Raw genomic sequence first — 20,572 nt, forward strand, 5'->3', positions numbered from 1 at the left:
ATAGGACAACATGAGCAATTCTGTAATTTATGTTTTTTTTATTTAAATATATTTATATATATTCTATTATATACAGATGTGTCCTTATATATCTTTGCTGCAGTCACGCTAAAAAGCCCTTGTTGGTGCGCCAGGTCTTGTGAGACTCTGCTAGCGCCGGGTGTCTTTTTTTCAACTTTTCTTGGCAAAAAATGCACCTAAATTGTAATTTGATGTGGCCAGGATGCACCAGCAGACTGTTCTGATTAATTTGATATGCAACACTTGTATATCTATGTGCGACAGAGTCTCTGGATGCAGTGCTACAATGTAGCGGCTGCAGATTTCTTCATATTAAGTGCCGTTGTGCTTCATATACAGACACATTTGCACACAGATAAACAAGTGTCGCATATCATATTAATCAGCACAGACTCCTGGTGCATCCCAGTCACATTGCCATTTAGGGGCTGATTCATACATGCAATGCTGAATGCAGATTCACGATTATCAGGAATCTGCAAGTGTTCAGGACCCGGTCTGCGAATGTGCCAAACAGGTCCTATGTGATCGCACGCAGCCCCTGCTATGTCTCTGCCTGATTGATAGGCAGAGGGCATTTAAGGGGTGGTGCAGGGGCGAGGATGGCCGGATGCAGTTTCCTGGCCGCGCAAGCAGGCCAGCCTGCGTATGCTGAGGCTTACCCAGCATATGCCCGTCGCCGTCCACCATTGTGACTGATGGTGGTGATGGTGATCCCAGCCTGGGATCGCAAATGCATCAAGGATTGTCATACACCTCCTGCTGCATTTGCATATTAGCAAAAACAGAATGCACGAAAGCAGCTTTGCAATTCCATCCTATGCTGAATCACTCCCTTAAACGCATTTTTCCCTTAACAAGACGCCCGGCGCTAGCAGAGTAGCACGGTACCTCACGCCAGTCAAGTCGCTATGCGTGGCGTATTAAGGCTAGATGTACGAGGACACATCTACATATAGAATACATGTGTGTTAGATTATCATTTCATATGTTCAATTAGTGTACTTTGATGTAAGTTGAAGGGGTACTGTAAGTCAGAAATAAACTAATGAATTAAGAAGATGAAAATTGTGTTAAGGAATAATTTAAATATTTATCGTTACAGGAAGATTGAAAATATACATTGAAATACAGATACAGGTGGCATTGGGGAATTTAAATAATCAATCTGTGCAGAATGTGCAAGAGCCAGCAAGGGAAATAAAGCATAAACTGAATTGTGTGTCTAAAGCGAGTTTATTTGCCTAAAGGGAATTGAAGTCGGGTAACAATAAAGACAGAACACAGTGTCTGTCGCAATCAGGCACTTGCTCACACCATATTCCCAAAGATACATGCTCTACATGTGAGGTCAAATGTTTCCTTGTTTGTTATAAGATGTCCATGAAATCTTTCGGTATCCCTAGTGTGCCTGCGCGGGTTCAGAAACACTTTCGGCATTCTGAGCCTCGGAGATCAGAGTGAATGAAGGCTTTTCAGACATAGGGAAAACAAAGATCTCTACAGCAGTCATTTCCAAATATTTATAAGCAAAAATATCATATTGGCTGCACAAGTAAAATAATACAGACATATAACAGCATTAGATTGCATTTCATTGAATCAACTGGCTATATTTACCTACTTTTCGGGGAGGCCTGGCAACGCCAATCACATCATCATCACCATTCCTGCCTACGTTCCCGGGATCGGGAGGGTGGTCTGCTCTCCTAGGCATCTAAGAGAACTCCCCAAAATTCAGGTCTGCTGAAAATTCCAGGAGTGTAGGGGAGTGTGGCTTATGCACAGAGTAGGGAAGCATTTTGTGGACTGACTCAATATACATAAATCTACAGTTTATCATTTAGGCCCAAAATGGCTGCAGAGGGCCTCCATGTTGTCACTAGCTTCTAATGAGTTGATGGGGTTGGGTACGGGACGCAGGTGCTCGGGATCCCGGCGGTCAGAATCCCAATGCCGGCATCCAGGCAGGGTTAGGATACCGACACCTGTTGGTTGGTATCCTAACTCTCCCCCTCTCCCCAGCCCTAACCCTCCTCGGTGCCTAACCCTAACCCTCCCCCTAACTCTGCTATTTACCTTCGGGATGCTGACGCCGGGATTCTGACAGGTTTCAGGATTCCTGTGCCAGTATTCTAAGCAGCGGCATCCCTTGTGCAGGGATATTAACTTTATCCCAATGGATGAGCTGCAATCACCTGATTATTAACTCAAGCCAGCAATATGGCTGCCTCCTCTATGTGCAGGTGGCTGGTGCACTGTAATACCACAAGACCTTACACTCTTACCTTTGTCATATTAGATTCTGGACAGAGGGGGGAAGGACACTCGCAATGGGCAATCCCATCAACCACCACACAACTTGCTCCGAACTGGCACTGGATAGCGCGGCAAGATTTAGGGGCTGATGGATCTAGGGGAATGAAGCAGAGCCGAGATGAAAGACTAAATTATGAAATTAATGGGTTATTCTACAAAAAAAATTATTAGTCATTTGAGTGTTACTATAAATAAGACCTGCCACATCATGTTCTGTTCTGATATATCAGCCTATAAACATCGTAGAACCATTTTCAAAATGGCAGAACATTGTTTTTATGTAATAAGCGGGGATATATAACATGCTTATAATCAGCGTTACAGGAAGCAGTTTGCACATGGAAAGAAACATTATAGAAAATAAACCCAGGAGGAAGGGGAAGGGGGGTTGTTGGCACAAAATACACACTAAACACCACCAACTCCTAGAAGTAGTTTCCAACACAAACCTTAATGTATTTTCTGGAAACCGAGACAGACGCTTAGAGACACAACTAACACTCATTACTCATGTTCCAATTCAACAATACCCCCAGGAGAGCTGCATTACTTTCCATAAGAATAAATGCCTGAGAGAATCCGCAAGTCTACAAATGGCCTCCTCTGAGCTCTGACTGGTTCCTATCTTCTCTAGCCTGCCCTACAGTCTCTCTTTTGGTTTTTGTCTTACTTGGCGCCACATATGTACAGCCAAGATGGACAGGTTGGACTATTCAGTGCTTGGGCCGAATGAGAAAAACCTATGTGGTTTCTATCAGTGCTGTCAGTGTAGAAGATCATTGTCATCATGCAGCCTCATTTCCCACCATTTCCCACCATTTCCCACCAGTCTTCATAACATATGATTAGATGATGATGGGGATTGGTGGCAAACATGGTATAAAATCAGACCAATTTATCATAAAACAACCAAATATAGAAACCTAGCCACTGTGTTTACAGTCAGTTTACATCTTCAAGGTCAAAACATTATATATTAATTACAATAGACCAATAAACTTGCACAATTCATTATAGTACAGTGTCTTGTATTGCATACCATTACTAAATATAATGGCAGAGAGGAGCACAGCAAACCTGCAGCACCTACTTTACTATACCAGCAGCATCAGAATATATCACAGATTTAATATTGTTATATTGTCTTATGGACTCACTTCTGCAGTCTTATACATAAACTAGGGGGGTTGCATGTTCCTATTATTTTACCAGATCTCTGACTATGACCCCAGTCAGGGGCTGGCTGGCAACTTTTAGCATGGGGGGCAAATGCATGCAGGCGGCCCTGGCAGAGGATTAGCGTGTAGCCAGGGTGCCCGAAGAACGTGAGTGCTAAGGCGCCGCCCCCCCTCAAGTGTTTCAGGGAGGAGGCGGGTCCATATGGGATTAATGTAAGGTAAAAATAAAGATTAGGGGCAGCCCCCTGTCGTAGTGCCCATATGCAGTGCCCCCGTGTGCCACAGGAGAGAACACCCTTATGCAGGCCTCCAGTAGTGCCCCCAGTAGTGATCCCCCCCTATGCAGTGCCCCCAGTAGTAAGCCCCTTATATAGGGGGTCATTCAGACCCGGTCGTTAGCGCTGATGCGCTCGGAACGGGTCGATAGCCCCCCACAGAGCATGCGCACGACGGCGACGTCATGCGCATGCGTGAGACCCACTACGACCGACAGCGCCGGTCATGGCGGGTCTCGATCCAAAGGGGGCGAGCTGTCGATGTTGATTGACAGCTCGCCCCATTTGGAAGATGGGCCGGGGGGGTGGCAGCCCAAACGGGGGCGTTCCCATGTGAATGCCTACCGTTTGGGGGCGGCCCCACTGACATCACTAGTGATGTCAGTGGAGAGCTTCCGGCTCAGACAGAGAAGCTTACGGGGCTTACGACAAGGGAGACCCTACCCTAGGGTCTCGTCGTAAGCCCCGATAGTCGCGATGGTCTTGACCATCGCGACCATCACCTTAGGCGGTCGTAAGGCTGTGGGTGTGTTAACCCACAGCCTTACCACCGCAAAGGAGGACGTCTTGAAAATTCAAGACGTCCTCCCCTCATTCAGACCGACCGCACGCTCTGTGCGACTGGCTCTGAATGAGGTCCATAGTGCCCCCAGTAGTGGTCCCCCCTGTGCAGTGCCCCTTGTGCCCCCAGTAGTAAGCCCCTTATATAGTGCCCCAATAGTGGTACCCCCTATGCAGTGCCCCTTATATAGTGCCCCCAGTAGCAGTCCACCCCCATGCAGTGCCCCCAATAGTGGTAACCCTTATGCAATGCCCCTTAAATAGTGGCCCCAGTTGTAGTCTCCCCCCTATGCAGTACCCCCAGTATTGCCCTTTATATAGAGCCCCCAGCAGTGGTCCCTCGATGCAGTGCCCCCAGTGGTAGTCCCCTCCCCCTATGTAGTGCCCCTAGTAGTAGTACCCTCCCCCCTATGCAGTGCCCCTAGTAGTAGTCCCCTCCCCTTGTAGTGCCCCTAGTAGTAGTCCCCCTTTGTAGTGCCCTCAGTAGTAGCACCCCCTTGTAGTGCCCCCAGTAGTAGTAGTCCCCCCCTTGTAGTGCACCCAGTAGTAGTAGTCCCCCTTGTAGTGCCCCCAGTAGTAGTAGTCCCCCCTTGTAGTGCCCCCAGTAGTAGTCCCCCCCCTTTGTAGTGCTCCCAATAGTAGTAGTCCCCCCCCTTTGTAGTGCGTCCAGTAGTAGTAGTCCCCCCCTTTGTAGTGCCACCAGCAGTAGTCCCCCCCCTTTGTAGTGCCCCCAGTAGTAGCCCCCCCTTGTAGTGCCCCCAGTAGCAATCCACCCCCCTGGAAGTGCCCCCATAGTAATCCCCCCCTGGTAGTTCCCCCAGTAGTCCCCCCCCCCCCCAGTAGAGAGAGACTTAATAAAAAAAAAAAAAAAAACACTTACCTGAAACTCCCGCTCCTGGTCCCGACGCTTCTACCTGCTCCTCCGGCCGCTTTGCATTATGGGAGAGACGTCGTCATGACGACATCTCTCCCATTACCCACTGTGGGAGCCGGAAGATGGCTCCCGCAGTGGGAGCAGCAGCAGTCGATGAGAATCTGACAGACTCTCAGCGGCTGCTGATTACAGCAAACACACAGCTGCCGGCTCCGGCGGCTGTGTGTTTGTGCTGTGTAGCGCTGACCGAACTCTGTCCGGTCAGCGCTACACACGAGGTGCAGTTTGTGTCACAGTGACACAGGCGGCCCGTATGACGCTGCGGCCCGGGGGGCACATGGTACCCTGCCCCCCGGCCCAGCCCGCCACTGACCCCAGTGGTATCAGGCCTCTGCCACCACTTTCCAGGCTCCAGTACTGGGTGTGGATTTAGCAGAGCCGTAACTAGACTTTTTGGTGCCCTGTGCCAGAAAGAGCATTGGCGCCCCCCTCATTTTTCAAAGGGACATAATGCACCCAAAAAAGGGCCATGGCTTCATGGGGAAGGGCCAGGGAAGAGATAAGAGACACCAGGAGATGCTGGGGATGAAATAAGAGGAAGCTACAAGCAAGAATGCTAATAAACAGAAATTTAACAGGCCCAAACAGCGCCCCCTGACCTGTGGTGCCCTGTGAGATGGCACCGGCCGCACTACCCTAGCTATGGCCCTGGGATTTAGCACAAATGAAGGTTTGGGGAAGCGATATTGCTATTATTGGACAAATTATGAAACACTGGGTCTGCAGGCAGGCTATGTTTACACTAAACTACGGGACACATCAACGGAAGCTAGAAAACTCTCTGATAAAGGCAAATTATGATATGCTCATCTCTAACTAAAACCTCTGGACAAAGCATCTCCCAAATGTATGAGTATCCTTATTTTGGGTCTGTCTGAGCCAGCACATGAGCAGAACGGATCCTGCACATGCACAGACTCCAAACAACTGGGTTAGTACGTCAACCATTGGGTTTATGTACTAAGCTGAATCAGGCAGTAGCAAAGACAACTGTAACTGTATATGGATAAGTCATACAAATATTGACATATGCAATACTATATTTATACAGAATATGCAGCAGCTCTACCAAGACTAACCTGCATGTGTGTAGGATCTCTTTAAATATAACAAAATACAGAAGAATATCTCTTGTAAATGTTGACATAGAATAGATAGAACAGTAAGCTAACAATATGGGCCAATCAATTGTACAATATAATCTGATTTCATTTTGCCGTGTTTTTGCGTTTGCTGAAATCCGTTTCATTTAGCTGTAATAACTGACTAAGGTCAATTATTGTTATTGTTAGAGCCAACAATCAAAACAAAATCTGTGAAAGAAGCTTCTGGGTACAGCTCCATCAGCCTGTGCGACTGTTGCAGGGATCATAAATGATACTGTTCCAATACAGTAATAGGCAAATTTTATAGTATAAAGCAATGCCACATTCCGTGCCACACTTCATCACAAATACAGATGGCCAAGCATCCATATACAGATGTGTCCACATACATCTTACCTCCGTGAACTACAAGTCGCGTTAAACATAACGTGTAAACACTGTGCGACTCAGTAGCGCCAAGCATATTTTCAAGCAACTTTTTACCTTCAAATGTGTCCTAAGATGCATAAGCAGCTTCTGCTGATTAAAATGATATGTGGCATGCCTATGTTCTGTGTGCGACTGCGGCTGTATCTGCATGTGAAATGCTACGTTACAGTGTCAGCGGCTGTGACACTGTAACGTAGCATTTCACATGCAGATACACCTGAAGTTGTACACAGAATATAGGCATGCCACATATCACTTTAATCAGCAGAAGCTAATTGTGCGTACTATTTGCATCACTGTGCGAATAAGACACATTTGAATGTAAAAAGTCGCACAAAAAGACACTCCTGAGTCACATCACGGCATGGCACGACTAGAAGGGCTGTTTAATGCGCAAGGAAGTAAGATGTATGTGGCCCCATCTGTACCTCCATAACTTGCTATCCCCAAACCCAAAAGCACCAATGTAATCCTTTTATTTACCCTGTTCGCAGCCATTCAAGCCAGGTTTTCTTCCGTTCGGGCACTGACTGCACTTCAAGCCAGAGATGCCCGTTTTACAGGAGCAAAGTCCAGTCATCTGCTCACAGTCATCACGCACGGCGCCAACCGGATCACAGTTGCATGCTGTGAAACAGAAGCAAAAGATGGCAATTATTATTATTATCATCATCATCATATTCATGTTTTTCTGGAAGCCCGAGTAGGTAATTAGGCAGGATAAAATGTGAAGAAGAGCGAAGCAGAGGCCAACTGATCTCTCGGGCAGGCCGTGTCTGCTGTCCACATGCCACATACAGGCGACAGCATGTTCTCTGAGGCCTCTCCATGCAGCGTATATCATCTCAGCATACCGGGCATGGTAAATACATCAACTGATCGCTAGCTTGCTCATTTTCCCTGTCACATTCAATTGAGCATTGGAGGAATGCACCAGTGAATTTGCTTTTTCAAGCTAAGAATCAAGAGTCAGCAAAACAGCAGAACGTTGACTTTAGAACATGATCTCTGCAGAATTGGAGCAAACAGACTAATCTGATAACATAAAAGGGAGAAATATATATATATATATATATATATATATATATATATATTTTTTTTTAAATTTTAAATTAGGTAAATTATGTAATTGAAATCTATATAGAGGGTTTTTATGTGCAGACAACTACAATTAGCAACATGCAGGCTACTGGTAGGCACTGATCATTCTCTGAAATGCTTTTCGTTTACTTAATAACTCTTAAATTAGAAATTAGAGTACTTCTATTTAAACAATCTGATAGGGTAGAATCTTGTCTGTTATTTAGATAAACTGTACAGTGATCATTGCTCAGAGAATCCCCATCTACCTGCCTAAGCTGTATCTGTCATTCTGACAAGCTGTCATACTCACTGCTTCTATTACATTACTGACAACTGGCTGCCCAGGGGGCAAATGTGACCCATAATGCTCTGCTGGACAGCTAAGTGATACTAAGCCGGAGTTCCGCAGGTCTATTTCACTCCACTGTTTTAATTCCAGTGTTCAGACAAGCAGCCTGATACAGCAGTGTGGGAAGTTGTGTGGTCCCCAAATGCTACTGACGGTGACTATGTGTAGGTGAGCTTCCCCATGCAGTTATTCATCATTATGCTGCCTGACACTTCATTGCGTCATTCAGGATCATGCCTTCAGCTTTATACACTTGTATCAATCCTTGCCTCAGGCTCTCACAATCCAGTGGGACTCTCAGATTCGGGGAAACTGCTCCAAAATGTTGTCTGTGTCAAATAATTGCTGTTGCAGTGAAACTTTAACACAATGCCTGTGGAAATGGATAATTAACTATACAATACTGAACTGTTGCATAGTGTTACTATGTAATGGAGTGGACAGCTTCTGTAGGGTTCTATGGAAATGTAAAATAGACATGAAAGGTGGAAAAAGAGCCTTCCCTCACATAAATCAGTCATTGTTATTTATTTTTTGATAAGTCCTCAAGTCATTTTTTAACAGATCAAGAAGTCCAAATGTTTCCCCTGGTGAGATAATAGTGACGTAGAAACTGGTTATGTGGCTTAAGAATATTCCAAACGCTAAACACACTGGTGTTATTTACTAACCTGGGGTTATTTACTAACCTAGATTCAACATTTGTAGACGCTGTTTCCAAAAACAGCTAGTGATTCACTTTAGTCTGCCTTGCACTTGACCAATCAAAGCTAATTGTTAAGAGTCACTGCAGGTAAGTACATAACCACTGGTCTGTTAGAAATATTAACAGTAACAGAAATAACAAGTTTGTGTTACAAACGTGGGGCGTGATTTATCAAAGCTTGGAGAGAGAGATACAGTGGAGAGAGATAAAGTACCAACCAATCAGCTCCTAGCTGTCATTTTTCAAAACACAGCCTGTAAAATGGCAGTTAGAAGCTGATTGGTTGTTACTTTAACCCTCTCCAAGCTTTGATAAATCTCCCCCATAGTGTCATACATGGATGGGTTTGACACCACAATCTTCCTGCGGCCACCCTTGTGACAGGAGCTGCTCATCACAACCTCTTACCGATATCATTTAGATGCTGCACTGGTTATGTGTTGTCTTAGCCCTTCCCACATCAATCTTGTTTATACAGAGACACACAGAAATCGCATTATCTTAAATAATCTGTGCTGCTGCCAATCTTCTAATACTCAGACTGACTAAAGCCCCGCCCAGTTAGACAACTAGCCATACAGGTCTAGATCTTTAGAATTTGGTTATATTTAAACATTGACAACACAGAATAATAAGGTGGTCTTATATCAGTGTGTTGTTTATTTCTTGTAATAAAACACATTTGTGCATTAAAGTAGTAATGCGCAGAGCAAATATCTGACTGCTTATTATGGAGAATAAAGCACTGAGCTGTTCCCCTCCTTCTCTGTACCAGCTCTGCAGGTCTATACTTTGCACCATGATCATAGCGCAGAACAAAAAGATTTACAGAGCCATTTATATATTCATCTGGTATTCCTTTTCCTGTAAAGCACTCACGGGTACAGCCGCTCTTCTTATCGGTCACAATGCCTCGGAAGTTCCAAAATCCAGGCTCACACCGGTCACACTTCAGTCCTCCTACGCCAGGCTTACAGGAGCACTGGCCGGTGGTAGGGTCACAAGTTCCCCCGTAGGAACCGTGCAGGTTACACTGGCAGCTGCCTGCAGAAAGCAGAATGAATCGGTGTCATTGACCTGTACGACGTTCATGTCATTTTAATTATCCATTTCATTGCCAAACTGAACATCCAGCTGGCAGGCAAAGGTAAGAGGACACAGAAAGTTATGCTTTACGTAGTGGGACATTAAATATTTTAAGTGGTTCCATATGGCGCACTCCGTCGCTGGCCTCTCATTGTCGGCAGTTGTACGATGGGCAGTAATAAAAGGTCAAAAGCCCAAGCAGTGTTGAGACTCTTATAATACTATATCAAAGGTGGTTTAATGCTGTCTTATTTAACCTCATGAAACCGATTGCTCACTAACAGCGACACATTTAAGGCTGTCATACCAAAGCCCTTTCAATACCGTTAGGAAACAAATCTGTATCATGATTGTTTACACTACACCCAATTGTGCTAAATACCAAGCAAGTCACTAGCAGCAAAAGATGTCATGAGAATAATAAGCTGCGCCTTCGCCTCCTGTTTCTGTTTAGTTAATCTGGTTATTTATCACAGCACGCCGCCTAGCCAATGAGCAAATATTTTCCCTAAGAGTAAACAATTTGCCAGCGACGCCTTCAAATGCCATCACCTACAAGCGAAATGATGACTTATTCAACAACAGTGCTGTTCGATGCTGCCTGTGATTCATAGGAGGGTTTTAGCTCTTCTTATAAGAAAGGGGGTTAATCAGTTGAAGGCTACGCTAACAGCACATTGAGCAATATGTCATTGTGTATTTTCTGCATTCAGATCACTGCTATTAATAACAAAGCGCAGTAACACAGCAGGTGACAACATGGGCCTGGAACAGCTGGCATGGGACGCAGCCATTTCCATCTGTGAAGGTGTGGAGGAGATAATAAAAAATAAAATAAAAGTGACAAGATGAATTTCTGGGATTCACTGGGACTTTCGGACGAATGGATTAATCTTCAGCTGGCTGGTGGAAACAGGTTATAGAGAGAGTATACATCTCAATTCATAGCCCTGATCCAACACCAACAAAAGCAAGCCATCTCCGGAGGACAGAGTAGTCGGTGAATTAGGCTTGTTATGCAGTTCTCCCTGCAATCACAGGGATGGTAGATAGCTGGCATAACAGGTGCTAGGTACATTGGCTGACATTTAAAGATTGCTTCCGTGGGTGAGGAACAGAAAGATTTCTTAATTTTCTAGTCACTTTTATTTGTGCAGGAACACATCTATACAGCTAATGTGAGCTGGCATGTCCATCTGTGACTTCAGTGGAACATCAATCAGCCCACACAAGATGGATGAGTAAATGTACAAGAGCTATCAAAATTCTTCCTTAAAATGCACAAATATTGAAACTAAACAGTTGCCTGTGATAAGAGATAGGAACACACATTTAACATTTGCATTTAGAATGAAAACAAAAGCCTATTTTGATCTATTATAACACAAACGTTCTTAACTTTCTTTGCCCAGAACTCAGATCAAATTTGGAAGTTCGGAAACCATGGACCCATCAATCCTGCCCCATAAATAATGGGTTCCCTTATCCCCAGGTTTCAATAAAGCAATACTGAAGTAATATGGACAGAATGCATCCTCCAGGGCTGAAAGCCTGCCCCCTGATTGGTGTCACACCCGGTATCCCTCCTCTATTTACTATGTATACAGGTCACAATTGATTTACATGGGTTTGTCTATTTTAAGTTTTGAATACTGCAGTACTAATTATTTTATTGATTGATACTTTAAAAATATAATTTGTATTAAAATATAACTTAAGAAATATGGTGCTTGGATGGAATAATATTAAAATACTTTTTTGCTAACCCAACCTAGATGATGCAGGGGTTATGTTTTGGACCTGTATTACAGGTTAAGACCCTCTGGAGAGTTTCACTATCTGTTAATTAAAAGGCAGGCTGCTTGCTATAAATGCTCGTCTTGTCACGGCTCTGATAATGAATAGCAGGAGAGGTTTGAAAGATGCAGAAGGGTCCAGAGGCAGACAGCCAATCCGATGCCCTCTGGATTATCAGCGGACACTGCATCTCATTCATACCTTTCTCACCTCCCACTGCCTAAAACATTGGTCGGTACAACTCTGTCCTACCATGTCAAGGAAATAATTGATAAACGCTATCATTTAGCTCAATGTGTTCCTAAAACTGCCCACGCCATATCACAACAAGTCAATAATTTGGAGTGTGCTCCCTGAAATATATGTCTTATTACAGCCAAGTACACTTGTGGTGGTAGTATTTGGTGTGCGATAGGAAAGAATCCACTAACAAGGGTTCTGGAGCACATATCCTATATCAAGCAAAGAACAAATAGAAGTGCATCTTACTTGGGCATCCCGCCAGGCCTACACCAAGGGCAGCAGTGACATTGTCAGGACAGCAGCCATACACCGCGTGACTGCAGTGTGGGACCATGGGAGGAGTGCTAATGGAGGCAGCTGTCAAAGAAATTGAAGAAAAAAAAAGCAAAGGGATGAGGGCATTGAGGTTGAAGGCACCACAGGAGTTACATTTCCTTGCAATAATCTGGTCTCAGGGCTCATTTCACTCTCCATGGCAGATCTATGTGACAAAACTCAGAATGCTTGGCATAACACATGGCAAAGTACACAAAGCACATTTTCACATTAAAATGATGGAGCGGCTGCAATTTCACTCAGTCACAATTACCCTCCAAGAGACTGAGGTGCTGGTGTGCTAAAAGGAAGGAAGGAAATAGCAGATTACAGACAGAGAAAGCCAAACATAAAATGTTTGCTATAAAGTAGGATTCATACATCAATCCCATCCGCTCATATAGGTTTCACTATAGCGTAGGCATTGGGTTCTTTCATGACAGATACATGTTGGATACTTATTTGAAAGTGCATCATTTGTGCTCAATTAATCCATAGGAGCCAGTGCCTTATGTCTATCTGGTAACTGTTAAGGATATTGCTCATGAAGTGGTGATGACATTAGTCCCCAATGAATTGACTATATACCAACAAATGCTGTTTCTGCCTACTAAACAGCTGCCTTCAAGGTCTGTGGGTAGCATGTACCCTTTCATATTAAATGTCTATTTTTCATGTTATATGTGTCATAGAATCTGAGCACTAGGTCCTACAATTACCATGCTTCTTCCCACCTCTCGCTCACGGCTGGCAGTAACAACATCTCTTCAGTAACATGAGTCCAATGCCTGAGCATTACCCTTGATACCTCTGTCTAATTCACTGCCCACAGCCAGTCCCTCACCCACTCCTGCCGGTTCTATCACCAGAACATCGCTAGGATTGGACCCTTTTGTACCAAAACACGTCAACTCCTTGCAACCTTCTTCTCTCTGGTCTCCCCTTCACCTGCCTCTTTTCTCTTCAATCTCCCCCTAACATTGTGTTAGGTTGACTTTTTTTAATGCCACTTTGCTTCTTCCTTCAATATTTGCCAATCAGTGCACTGGTTACCAATACCCTCCTTACTATCTACTCCTCTCCCAGCTCCATCTCCAACCTTATCCAGGGTCGTAACTAGGGGGTGGGCGAACGGTGCCGCCAACCAGGGTGCAGGGTCTAAGGGTGCACTGTCATTGTCCCATGGTGCCAGCACATACTTAAGGGTGCTCACCTTCTTAATGGTTCCGAGGGCACTGCCCCCTCATAGTGACATCACATGTGCAGGGAATGGGGTGGTCCAAGGAGGCATTATCACCTTCTTTTGGTCCTGACCTTTTCTCTCTACTGCCCAATTCGGTTAGCTGTCTCTATCAGCCTCTGTTCCTTCAAAACTAATTTATTAATTGCTACCTTACCTACTTTGTCTCTCCTCCCCAGTACCTTCACTCCTACCTTCTCTTTAAAATGTAAGCACTCATGAGCAGGGGTTCGGTACGGGATACCGATGGTCAGAATACGACAGTGGTATCCCGACAGTCAGAACACGACAGATTTTTGTAAGCATTATAACCTTTACCTATCCCTCCTCCTAATCCTAACCCACCCCTCCCACAGCCTAACCTTACCGTCCTGCAGCCTAACCATAATCCTTCCTAATAGTTCCTAACCCTCCCCCTAACCCTAATACTTACCTCCGCAATCTGTTGGTATTCTGACAGTCGGGATGCAGCTGTCGGTATTGTGACCGTCGGCATCCAGACTGTTGGGATGCCGTCGACATCCCCATGAGCAGGGCCCTCCCTCCTCTTGTCTCATCCCTCCCTATAGTTCATATAAGAGAATGGCATTGTAATGCCGGCGGCTGTTTAGCTGTCGGCTCAAATCCTGACACTGTGAGCCCGACAGGGGGAAATCCCGACAGTGTGAGGTAAGTACCCTAACACTCCCCTCTCCCCACTCCCAACCCTCCTTTAGGGGTGCCTAACCCTAACCTCCCTTCCTAGTGCCTATCTCTAACCTCCCCTCAGGGGTGCCTAAACCTAACCCCCCCTTCCAGCGGCTAAGAGGTTGGGCGCACCGTACTTACCTCATTCGGGCCCGTGTCGTCCTTGATTCCGCTGTCAGGATTGTGTCCTTCACATAACTACATATCCATGTAAGTATGCTATTACGTATATGCATGCAATTATTAAGATGTACTTATAGCGCCTGCATATTCCGTTGCGCTGTACAACTATGAATTGTCTTGTAATTATGTCGAAGGGGCCTATTCATCAAACGATAAATGGCCCGGTAACCATGGTTTAGGTTACCAGCCCATTCTTCATCATGGGTCCAAATAGGATGGCTCTTGCGAGAACAGGCGCCATCTTCGGATCCCTGCTCCTTCCTATGGGAATGAATTCCAGGGATGCGAAGATGGATCTCTCCGGGCCTCCTCACTACCACCCCGGTGGATTAGCTCATTCGTGACCTCGGGTTGCACATGTGTAGGCGTGCCGACGGGGGAGAGGTTAAGTAACACAGGTACATCTGTAGCGGGAATAGCGGTTTTTTGGAGCAGCTGACCCCACACTGGAGCAATGATGAATTGCTCCGGTGTAAAGTATCCACCGCTACAAGTTGGATACTTAAGCATCCCTTGCAGCGAGATGAATACTTAATCATCGGGGTCCATACAGCCCCCGATGATGAATAGGCCCCATAGTATGCTGTAATTGTATCACTATGTCTACCTTGTTTGAATCACTGCTCTGTACAGAGCTGCAGAACTTTGTTGTGCTCTTTAAGTAAATGTTAATGATAAAATGTTTTGTGCATGAGATAAGCGTTAAAAAAAGAATCGTGAGGAATCTCAATTGCTATATTTTGGAATTTAGTTATGTATTCAGAATATGATAATTGTAGGTTTCTTATTTGCATAAACAGAAAAGCTTGGTGAAAGGTTGACATTGTAAGTAGTAAATTGGTTGGAGCGTTAGCGCTCACAGGGTTCTGTAGGAATCGATATCAAGTGTATATAATCTTATACAGCTTAACTCTGAGGCATCCAGCTCCTTGAAGTTGCAGAGAGAATAAAGCAGAGTTTTATAGATTACCTTTGCACAGTATAATGTGTGGATAGTGCACAATACATCCCTGATTCAGAGGTGGACGCAGTTGCAGTCTTCCTACTGAGATGCCCACCGGTAGGCATCACTGTGCGTATAACGACGCACCAGAAGTCGCCCTATGGAAGTGCAGAAACTCCTTCAGAACATGGCTGCCTGTGTCAGTGCAACTGCATCTTTAGACACAGTCGCTATTCGTGATACGCCCGCATCTGGCTAGCCACCCCCATGTTACCTCTCAGGAACGCTCACTGAAATACCCAGTTTTTGCGTCCAAATTCGTACTGCTGTTTAGAGCGGTAACCATCGGGACACAAGCGCAGTGCAATTTAGATGCATGTGCAGACTGAAAACATTGGCTGCTTGTGTGTGCTGCATCAACACTACGTGCACCACCGAATCAGGCCCTATATCTTCTGTGATATCCACAATCTTTTGGAGTTTTATATAAAAAAAAAAAGGGTATAGATGGCAAAATTAAAATATCACATTTCAAAAATCAAAAAAAGGGCAAAAAAAACCCAAAACATAATCAATGAAAGCCAAAAACCAAAAAAAATGGAAAAAAAAAAAAAAAGGAAAAAAATTCACACAAGGGGTTGTCTCATGTATTTGTCCAAGTATTCAAGATAAACCCCCAATGATGAATTTATTGTCTTTTTCCTAATTTTAAGTTCACTTAATAGTCACATTTTTGGTAAAGGAATTCTAGACTGGAAAATTTCCACTGTGTGTGATACAACGTTCACTGTGGTTTACAACAATGGTGCTGATGGTGGGGGTGTCACTTCCCTCATTGTTCACTTGGAAGTGTCCACTTTTATCTTAAATCCACTATTTGCTTAGCGTTCCTCAGTTTGCTTTCGCTGTACCTCTATAAAACACATAATATACTTGTAATCAGTTCATACGATGTGTGACAGGGTTCTTTCTCAGGATATAGGGGGTCATTCAGGCCCCCCACAGAGCATGCGCACGACGGCGCCGTCATGCACATGCGTGAGACCCGCTACGACCGACAGCGCCGAGCTGTCGATGTCGATTGACTGCTCGCCCCGTTTGGAAGGCGGGCCGGGGGGGTGGCAGCCCAAATGGGGGCGTTCCCATGGGAACGCCTACCGTTTGGGGGCGGCCCCACTGACATCACTAGTGATGTCAGTGGAGAGCTTCCGGCTCAGACAGAGCCGAAAGCTCTCTGGGGCTTACGACAAGGGAGAGCCTACCCTAGGGTCTCGTCGTAAGCCCCGATGGTCGCGATGGTCTTGACCATCGCGACCATCACTTTAGGTGGTCATAAGGCTGTGGGTGTTAACCCACAGCCTTACCACCGCAAAGGAGGACGTCTTGAAAATTCAAGAGGTCCTCCCCTCATTCAGACCGACCGCACGCTCTGTGCGACCGGCTCTGAATGAGGTCCATAATGTGGATATTGTAAGTAAATGGGTGAGCTAGTAAATAAATGTTATTGTGTTATACACTTCCTGCAGGTGTCAGTCATCTTTGCAGTAGACATAAATATAGTTAGAGGAAAATGTATCCCTCTCAGTACGGCTCATTTATGAACCTCAATGTTGCAGACTGCTCTGTTTCTTTGTCAGCAACTGTAAGGTACAGAATGTGTCCCATTAAGAGTATAGGACAAGACCCAATCTCTGCCACCACAACAGAGGTGATAAAATCAAGTTCTTTTGTCAGAGAGAAAAACCTGTGTGACTTTCCACAAGCTGGGAATGCCCCTAAATTCCAGTTAATTACCCTAATGATAAATTACCACAAAAATTTTTTTTGTAAGTTGCGTACTTTGTCGAACAATTGGCCGTGCAAGTTTTGGTGAAAAGAAAAAAAAAATTGGTTTTAAGTATTGGGTCTTGTTTTCTGGGAGCCGTATGAAAGCGACAAGTGTTTTAAACATTGCACGTGGCCGCAGCAGGCGTTTTTTTTAACCGGTTTTCAATTTTTTGTGGTAATTTATCATTGGGGGGGTGTCCAAAGGGTTCTGAAAGAAATCCCCACATTTTTAGGCAAATATAAGGATTTAACAATTTTTTTCTCCAGGTCTGAGATGGAGAAAACTTTACTCCTGTTTCTCACTATAAAAGTGTGAAAAATGATCGCGAGTGCGATAATGCAGAAAAATCGTCTGATATTATTTTCACTGCTAATTGATTACAGCTGTTACTGCCAGGTATGTGTGTTATGGATTAAGTGCTGCTGTGGGCACTAACTAACTCTCTTGTGTTATTCCATATAAAGCCAACTGGTAACATGAAGGCCCATAGTTAACGCTAAACTGATCTGTAAAAAAACCCAGGAAAAATATACCCAAAGTGTGACGACACTGCGTGTAATTGTTGAAATACTACTGGTAGATGTGATTTTCTATTCAGTCGTGTGAATGAGAAGACTGATGGAACCTCTAAAATATGTAGCCTAGCTCCCTTTATATAATGAGAGCAGGTTGGCAGGCAATTTGTGCAAACATACAGCTGTGGAGTACAAAGCTCTTCAGAATAACTGTATGGAAGCCCAATTAAGACACACACACAAACACGATTAGTGGACACTTTATTAGGTACAGAACACCTGCTTGTTAATGTGAATATCTAATCATCTGTATGGCCAACAGGTTCAGTTGTTGAAACAGAAACTCTGGCATGGGCATGGGGAAGAAATGTGATCTAAGGGACTCTGACAGTGGGGTGACTGCTGTTGCCAGACGAGGTGGTTTGAGTGTTACAGGAACTGCTCACCTCTTGTGATTTTGACACACTGCAACAGTCTCACTAGTTTATTATAATATAAATTGAAATTCTACTCCACCTTAATATATAGAGCCAAATCCGGTCACCCAGAGAGGTTCAGCACACTAGGGACCCCGCAATATTCTCTAGCTGTGGGGGAATATTATAACTTATGGTCAGGGTAGAGTTGTACTTTAAGTTTTACAGTGGGTAAGAGAGAACTGTTTGCTTCTTATGCAGGAAAATGATAATTCTATTCATAACTCAGAAAATGCATATTTAGCATTCTGCTCTAGTTACTGTGTGTTGCTGAATAGAGAAAAAAAATAAAAAAATTCTGCTATTACTTGTACAAGATACATTCACTGTGCCACAGTAAAATGTTTCCATTAACACAAGTTCTTCTATGGTCGCCAGAGGTTATTGCTTTCTGATGATTCTGACCTAGCACAATACTGGCGCAGTTACCAATTGACTGAATAAACACCCAGCCATACCCCAACTCCACCATGCAGCAGAATGAATTATCATCGTCTCAGCTGTATTCGTGCACTAGAAATTCTGCAAAGTGCAAATGTAAAAATACAGTGTGCAAAGATGAAGCAAGAATGGAGCTTAAAACCTGTATTGCCAGCTCCACACATCCCTACAAAGCAGCCAGTGCTGCTGCCCTTCTCTAATTAATGCTGAAAGGTCGGGAACTACACAGCTTGCTCCGTGAATATATTCCAATATTCGTTCCTCGTTTGAAGAATACATGTTAGTCAAATTGAAACGGTGAAAGAGAACTTTGTGTGCAGTGTGTCCCATGACTTTCTGCCGGTGCGGGGTTAAATAACCCATTTCATATTCAAAGACTTCTCGCACACATAAGCCTCTCATCTGCTTACCATCATTTGTCAGCTGTATGACAATAATCCAAATCCTGCAGTGAATTCTGTGCCAAGAGATTTCGCTCAGGAATCTGCAGAGCTTGTAAATGGGCAGAGATTTTATCGCACATCAGAGGAAATGAAGTCGGAAAGGAAATAGTTCCCAGTAGGGAAGAGGGACTAATGCTACAGTAGCTGAAATGTATAATAATCCTGGTTCTCACCTCGGCAGGGACCTTGTCCAGCCACGTACAGATCCTGGTGCCTTTCACACCGAGTTTTCTTTAACTCGCACTCATTGGAATACGTTGTACCGTCAGAACCACAAACCTGTAGCAGAAGAGGAGCCAACGTAAATATGCCATGCACCCCATCTCCTAACTCTTAAATACCACTATAACTACAATATACATTTTAAGTACTACGTTGATTCCTCTCCATTCTTGTGAATTCGGACAGAAGCGATAGCTCTGCTCCTTACTTAAGAGATACCATGACGTTGTCTGACCTTAAATTTGGAATCCTGCTGAGAATTCAAGTGCTGTTGGCTTTTTTTTACAGCCAAGTTCAGCCAGAACAGAATGCAGAGGTCAACATTTATTTGTTTCCTCGAGTAGAAGGGAGAGGAACTCGAATATTTCAAGTGTGTCTAGTCTTTGTAGGTGCACTTCAAAGCGTATCATTAGCGATACATAGATGAGGAAGCTGTTTTGCGGGCTCAAGCAATACTCAGCCTATCAGTTCACTGGGAACCAGCCATTAGTCTCTAATTAATTCACAGACTGCATTCTAGAGTATTGATTCAGCCACAAAGGGTGTATTTGCCATTATACGCTATATATTACTGTTGGTTAGATGCATACTGTATGCTGTTCGAACAAGTACCATAATGATTTGTTTCTTGATCCAGGCCAAGTATATGCAGTCCTTGTCTGTGCCCAGCCTTTCACTGCCTAGTCAACATCAGTGATTTAAACTGAATAGCCCCAAAAGCTCGAGTTAGTCATCTTAAGCCCGATGGTGCACATTTGTGACCACAGGTTGGACACGGGGCAGGGTTTATAATTATTATAAAGATTTGGCAGAGGTGCGTACAAAAAGAAGTGTTAACCCACAACTTACTGAATCTGCCCTAATCCTTAATAAAGTCCACAAAGGCAAAGGTAATTCTATTCATATGTAAACATTTTATTCAAATTCTATTGGTTTTACCTCCTGCATATGCCTCATTGAGCAAGTTATGCATTATGCATCACACTTACCAGGTTCCGCAGCACGGCATGGCACGTGAAGTCACAGACACAACGATCGTCCTCAGCGTCCTCATCCCAGGAGCCCCCATAACGCCTGCACCTGTCTTGTTCACACTCGCTGTCATCACCTGACCCTGAGCCACCAGTACCAGAGCCACACTCTGTAACAGGGAATAAGATGAAATGTGAGCTGAAATGTCTGCATCCCTAGA

At 44.4% G+C, this 20,572-nt stretch overlaps 1 protein-coding gene across 13 annotated transcripts in view; it reads right to left on the reverse strand.

Annotated features, from left to right (window-relative positions):
• The window catches only part of AGRN (agrin), a 582,966-nt gene that overhangs the window by 84,671 nt on the left and 477,723 nt on the right, over positions 1–20,572 (reverse strand). For all 13 annotated transcript variants that reach the window (XM_088481095.1, XM_088481096.1, XM_088481100.1 and 10 more), the window contains 6 exons: positions 20,370–20,521; positions 19,332–19,437; positions 12,334–12,444; positions 9,841–10,005; positions 7,307–7,450; positions 2,310–2,434 (listed from right to left, as the gene is read on the reverse strand). In XM_088481095.1, coding sequence (XP_088337221.1) covers positions 2,310–2,434; positions 7,307–7,450; positions 9,841–10,005; positions 12,334–12,444; positions 19,332–19,437; positions 20,370–20,521 — 803 coding nt within the window. The remainder of the gene's footprint in view (positions 1–2,309; positions 2,435–7,306; positions 7,451–9,840; positions 10,006–12,333; positions 12,445–19,331; positions 19,438–20,369; positions 20,522–20,572) is intronic.

Source organism: Taudactylus pleione, unplaced genomic scaffold (genome assembly GCF_031769625.1).
Source record: "Taudactylus pleione unplaced genomic scaffold, aTauple2 ptg000264l, whole genome shotgun sequence".
Lineage (NCBI taxonomy): Eukaryota > Metazoa > Chordata > Amphibia > Anura > Myobatrachidae > Taudactylus > Taudactylus pleione.